The following is a 7208-nucleotide window of genomic DNA, read 5'->3' on the forward strand; positions in this document are numbered from 1 at the left end:
AAACTGTAATAGTAGTCATTAAAAACGACTATAAAAAAATTATTTTAACAAAAAGCTTTTTTTTTGCTATATTAAACATTTTTAACCAGATTATTGATAACAGATTCTTATTTACACCAGTTATATTGTTATTTTAAAAAGAAGTGAAAAAGTGTTTATAGAAGTACTCACTAAACTAGACCACAAAAGTAAAAAAAGTTGGACCAACGATTAACGAGTTGAAAACAAAATACATAATAATATTAACTTTCAAAGCATGAAGAAGGCTCCATAATGTAGAACAAAACAATTACATCTTCGAAGCTGTTGATCATTAACAACATACCTCGGCTATGAAATTAACTCGGAAAATAAGTTCAGTGATGAGATAAAGAAATGATGACTCCTGCTCTCTAAAAGCAAAATCAAAAATTTATCACTTTATTAGGTCCATATTTAAACATGAATATGAACTCATAAACAACTGATCATCGGGTGCTTTAAGTCTTTTAACGGTAGATAATGAGACGTATTTTTTAACTGATCTTGTACCAGGGGCATAAGGAATCACCAGAAACTGGATGAGCTTAATATCCACAAAGATATTGTGGAATTTATCTAGTCTTAATATCCACAAAGATATTGTGGAATTTATCTAGTCTTGGCTTAGATATATCAAAAGGTTACCAGGCAAATGAAGTTGGTCATAAGGGAATCTTTGTGTATAGGAAAGGGGACATACTAGGAAAATCTTGTAGAAGAATCTGGAGTTGTACACCAGTACGAGGGTAGTGGGAGCAAATTGTGCGGAAGGCCAAAGTCCATCTAGGACTGCAGATGAATCATAGCTAACATTATTATAGCTCTAGCTTGATTTAAATATAAATTACATAGTATAAGTCAAATTTATAATATATTAATCCCATTCAAAATAACATTTTCATATGATGCTGTTTATTTGAATAAGGTGTAAATATTTGACCGTAGATTAATATAAAGAGAAGATGGTCAGGGGTGTGGTCAGCAAAAAATAAATAAACAAAACTATTTATTTGTGCTAACGTTTCGACCTGAATTTCAGACAAAAAAAAAAATGAATGGAATATGGTCAATCAATAATCTTCCAAAAAAAAAAATTTGTTATCATTTATTTATTGTCACAATATTATATTTTATCTTCTTTTAGTATCAATATACTACTATCTACTTAATTTATTGTTATGTATATTCTTAGTTTGTTTATTATTATTTTCTGTATATTTTTTTTTTTTTATGAATTAAAGTTGTTATATCGTTTTGTTTTTTCAGCCCTAATGAAGGCTGAAAATTCAGATAGAAACGTTGGCACAAGTTTCGTTTGTTTATGTATTTTTGCTGACTGCACCCCCAACCTTCTTCTCCTCATTTTATTTGAATAATCAGACCAACAATACTCCATGTAAATTCATAAGACTTCTTATATCTTATGTAAGAATGCGATCTGCAAAATCAAGTTATTGCATTTTGATATAATAAAATGCATATTGCCAAGATTTAATTTAAGCCAAACTATAATAAGTCACCAAGAATTAGGCTATACTGTTGCCTTGATAATTGAACCAAAAATAGCTGTTTGTTTTAATAATGGCACAACTAAAAATAAAAAAAATATTCTGTATTGGACATATTCTATAGATTGCATCATAAAGAGGAGTTACTTTGTGACAAGTAGGATAACTTTAGGATAGACTGTAGAGAAAGTAACCTCAATCTACTGTACTATCTTTGCAATACACCCTTTACAATATAAAACAAAATATTAAAACTTTATTATATTTTTTTTCAGGCACCCATTAACACCCTTTTTATCATTCGAACAACGTTTCGGGCTTTTGTACCCATTATCAAGTTCTACAAATCAAAATATTTACAATTAACAGACAGTTACTATAAACAAAGTTTACATTGCATTTAAAAAAAAAAAAATTATTCATTTAAATGCCAAAAATTCAATTTAAATATAGTTTCATTCACTTCATTAATTTTTGATCATTTAGACATCTAAAATGTTTTTTGATATTAAGCCAAAATTCCTTAGTTATTGTTCTTATTTTATTTTCCCTTACCATAATTATTAATTTGCAGACATATGGCTTATTTTTTTTTTATTTTTCATTAGTGCTGTTTCCAAAAAATATTAGCTTTTTTTGTTTTTAAGATAGGACTTATATTCATTTTGGAATACATATAAATTATTATCAGTTTAAAATGAGATATAGATGTCCGCATAACATTATTATGGTAAGGAAAAAAACTAAGAACAATAACTAAGAAATTTTGGTCTAATCTCAAAAACATTTAAATCTGTTCAGATGATATAAAGAATATAGAAGTTGTTAAAGGGTATAAAATAAAGTCTTGAAAAGAGAGAAATACTTTATTTATCTATGCTGCCTAAATACATCAGGTTGCTATCTCACACAGCATACTTATCAACCCGTAATCGGATATATATAAATTACACATACATGGTATAATCAGAAAAAATGAGATACAATAATAAGATATAATAAACAATTTTTTTCCCCCTGCAGTTTCCTTTTACAATCAATTTCGGTCTAATAAAGCTTTAACCCCTTGAAATTTAATTTGTACGATTATGACAAATTATTTATATTTAAACTATTTTTTTTTTGGTTGTACTTCTATAAAAGCCAAGATGGGTATACTGTAGGAAATCAATCAACATTTTTGTGAAATTGTGTTTTATAATCTCTATTAATAAAATTTTAAATAATTCTCATTCCTCAACATGAACCCAAGCCAAAGCATTCCTCTATATCTCTATTAAATATATAACAGAGCCTTTGGGTTTATGTTGCTAAATGGACAAGAAATATCAATACAAAAAACAAATTTGGGTTGATTTATATTCCATATATGGGCCCAATTAATTACAAATTCTATTAGTGAAGATATGATCATAATTTATCCTGCCCAAAATTTTCTAATATTTGTTTATTTAATGTTTACAGCTGTAATGGGCCGTCACGAGACCTTAGCCGACTATTTTCCTGAAATTAAAGGTGATCTCACGAAGGTAACTTGGGAACATGCTGTGAATTCTATGGAAATGCTAGCAGAAGCTCTTAATGGTATTTATAATAATCATTTCCATCTATATTTTAGTGTTTTGGAACAGTGAGCTTTACAAAATTGATTCAAATCGTAACTGATTTGTGAAATGCTCTCTTCATCAGAATGTGGAGATGTTTTTGGGGTATTCTCAGCCCAGATACAATTTTTTTTTTTTTATACATTTTTTTTAATTGCATAAATATATAATGTAGAATATTTACCATACCATTATTTTGGTAATATTATTATATTACCATATACCATTGTTTTTGTTTACCCCCTTATACAATCAAATTTTCTTGGTATTAATTAAATTTTACATAATTATTCTATTTTACATTTTGGTAAAACAGACCAAAGAGGGGGGGGGGCAAAACATTATTGAATTAAAATAAATTGTGTAACATTGAATAGAATTTGAAAAATATAAATGATTTATGTTTACATTAGTATGTTTGTATCTACGGGTTGTAGTTTTAGTGTAATTTACTATTTTTGAGATTTGAGCGTTTAATGATTTGGGGCAAGACCTGAAGAAATTATGTGTCAGTTTATATATGTAACCCTGTTTGGTGTCTATATTTATTTCAGAGTGTATTTTAGATATTATAGTGTAATAGGGATTGTTATTGAGGCATTTGTTTTGGAGTACATATATTTTTTTATATTGGTTGAACTAGTAAAGCTCCATTCCACATGGGTGTTAAGTTGGGTTCCACACGAATAAGTTAAGTTGGGTCTTAGGACTGCTTTATATAGTATCAATTTATTTCTACTGGATGATTTTGATTTCTCATTAAAGTATGTAAATTTAATTTTCATTGTATTTTCTAATTTAAAATTGATGTGGTGGTTAAATAATAGTTTGGTGCCTAAAGTGACTCCTAAGTATTTAGCTTTTTTGTCAAAAGGGACAGAGTTTCATTTCATGAAAATGATGGCTTCTGTTTTACCAATATTTCAAACTAATCCCCAGTTTATAAAGTATTTAGATTTTTTTTTTTAAAGCATCTTTTAGCCAATAACCAATTATTTTAATAAGGTATGAAGAGCGGTATCATCTGCAAAAAGAGCTATATCAACCTTGTTAAATTTTCCAATTTGAATACTTTAGGAATAATTCTTGACTATAATTTTTGATTATTTATGGTTAATATCTCGATTAAAATTTAATCATACTTTATAAATGGGGAGAAGATGGTTTAGGTACGGCCTGTGAAGAACACAAATGAGTAAACACTTATTTATTAGTGACAAAGTTTCGGCCAGAATTTTAAGCTTTCATCAGGGCTAAGAACAAAAAACCTACATATACGTTTTATTTCCCACTTTTTTCATCACTTTATTTTAAAATAATTTTAATTTGTTCATATATTTACTAGCTAGATTTTCATATGTATTTTATTATTTGTTCATTCCTCTTACTTAATTTTAATATTAATTTTCTCATTCTGCTTTTATAAGAAGATACTTTGACTAAAAATGTCTTGAAACACTATTTATGTATCTAAATGTTAGTTATTTTCTAATCATTCTGTAATTCCTTTTATTCATTATCGTTGTTATCTTGTGTTTTGTTCTTAATCTTGATGAAGGCTTGAAATTCTGACCGAAACGTTGGTACTAACAAATCCGTTTTTACTTATTTTTGTTCTTCACTGAACACACGCCCAACCATAATCTCCTCATTTATAAATTATGGTTTAATTTTAATGGAGATATTAACCATATTTTTTTTTTGTTTTTTGTAGGTAAAGCGTTAATGATAGAGGCAGATATCGTACTGGGTTGGAAGAGTGAAGAGGATCGAGAGAATCAAACAACACGTATTCCTGTAATGGCTCATCCTCCGGCTGTTATCTCTAATCTAACTTTAGAACAGTTCTTATACACCTTTATGGAAAGTGGTGTCCGTAAGGGAATCAAACTCGATTTTAAAAGTAGAGGTGCATTCGCAGGATCAGAATGGCTGCTAGAAAAATTATATTACGAGAAATATGTAAGTTATTTCTTGATAACTATTAATATTTATAGTAAAATTTATCTAATTTTCTTTATTGTGTAATAATAAATTAGATTGGAGAAATATAAATATATTTATTTGAAAATGATTATTATAAATGAGGAGATGATGGTTAGAAGTGTGGTCAGTGAACACAAATAAGTTAAAACTTGTTTATTAGTGCTGACATTTCGGCCAGAATTTCAAACCTTCATCAGGGCTAGGAAGAAAAAATAAGATAAAAGCCATAATGGATTAGGATAATTTCATAATGATTAAAAAATAAGAAAACAACTAACATTATTATTATTATTATTACTAACATTATCATGGATGCAAAATAGAATTGAAAGACATGTATTGACCAACTATTATAACAAGATAAAGGCTGTGTGGAAAATCAATTACCGCTTCTCCTTCTCTGCTCTTTTCTTCTTCTTTACCCACATTATCAAATAATGTTCACCACATGTTATTATTGTCACATTTACTAATTACTCCTTTAGTCTTATGTAACTTTATATTTAATTTCTTACATTCTAGTATTTTATTTACATATTTCATTAGTCATATATATTTCATTTCTCATTTTTTTCCTCTTAACTTTAATTTGAAATAATTTTTATTAAATCAAAATATTCATATTTCTTTATTCCTTTTTGATTATATAATTTTATATTTTATTTCATTGAACATGTTATTTTACTCATATTTAATTATCTACATATATGTTTTGTTTCCCACATTTTTCATTACTTTATTTTAAGTAATTTTGTACATATATTTATTTACTAATTAGATTTTTATACGTATTTTTATTATTTGTTCTTTCCTCTTTCTTAATTGTATTATTACTTTTCTCATATAACCTTTATCTTCTTATAATACATATATTATACATGTCTTTCAATTCTATTTTGTATCTATATTGTTAGTTATTTTCTTATTTTCTACTTATACTATAATTATTGTAATAGCTAGTCCATCAGGTTTTTGAAAAATTTATTTAAAACTGTTTATGTGAAAAATAGCTTGATCTCATAAAAGTAAAATGAAAGAATATATCTATTAATTTTTTTTTATTTAGTATAATATTTGTCACCTTTTAATAGTTCATATTATTTACATTAACTGAGGTTTCAGAGGGACTTTCCAGTGTGGCTGAATGCAGATATCGTACCTGGTCCCGTGAATGCTACCACCCAAGTAGTTGACCCTGATTATTTTCTTTCCTCATGTTTTACAAAGTTTCCTTATGCTACTATTTCTGTCGGTTGGACGACAAGATTAGAGCCTGGATCTTTGGAAGGTATATTACTTGAATACTTTTATAGATCATAAGATTGTTATAGTAAGAATATAAGTTATAAAAATAAATAATGTTTATCAGTAAAATCATATAATAAAAAGACAGTTATTTGTAATACTCAAGGGTCAATCCATTTCGAGAGGCTCACTTTTTTTCTTTATTCCACTGAGTCTAAAAAATAAAATTTTAGCCGTTGATATGTCTGTGTTACAATTATTTCTTGAATAGGGGGACTGATTTTGTTGGATTTCCTCCTCCCCATCTCTCCCCTCCCCCCCCTCCCTCCCCGCGATACCTAATCTGCCAAATCAGGGACCCTATGTGCAATAGCTGCTACACACTAGATAAAACACTTGTTTTTCTCTTGACTTTAGCACCCAAACAGCTGTTACGATTTTTATGAAACTTGCTTACAGTTTTCTACTTAAAGCCCTTTAACTTTATTTATAACATGAATCTTTGAGAAAAAGCAGGAAAACAAAGAAAATTTCATTTGCGCAAATTCATAAATTTAAATTTAACTGTTTAAAAATAAATTTTATGGTAAACTATGTATATATTTAGTAAAGTTCCTTTAAAAAAAACATTAAATCAAAATATATTTTAGAGGAGGCTCCACTTTTAAAAAATAGTATTTCTTTATTGACATGTGAAAGGCGGTCAAATTCTCTAAAAAAATATTGTTCTAATCGGACAAGTAATAACCTATTGCTTATTGGTGTTTATATCATTCTTTACATTCTTCATTCCAAAATCGTTCAATTTTGGTTTATTTTTTAATCCATTATAAGCATAATTTAA

The 7208-nt window shown here is 27.5% G+C and overlaps 1 protein-coding gene across 3 annotated transcripts in view; it reads left to right on the forward strand.

The window, feature by feature from the left end:
• LOC106677923 (protein FAM151B) overlaps window positions 1–7208 on the forward strand; it is a gene marked incomplete at its 3' end in the record, with an annotated part of 100363 nt that overhangs the window by 90264 nt on the left and 2891 nt on the right. For all 3 annotated transcript variants that reach the window (XM_067050891.1, XM_067050892.1, XM_067050890.1), the window contains 3 exon segments: window positions 2994–3113; window positions 4848–5095; window positions 6242–6407. In XM_067050891.1, coding sequence (XP_066906992.1) covers window positions 2994–3113; window positions 4848–5095; window positions 6242–6407 — 534 coding nt within the window.

This window comes from Halyomorpha halys, unplaced genomic scaffold, assembly GCF_000696795.3.
Source record: "Halyomorpha halys isolate HHAL.00 unplaced genomic scaffold, Hhal_1.1 Scaffold112.1, whole genome shotgun sequence".
NCBI lineage: Eukaryota > Metazoa > Arthropoda > Insecta > Hemiptera > Pentatomidae > Halyomorpha > Halyomorpha halys.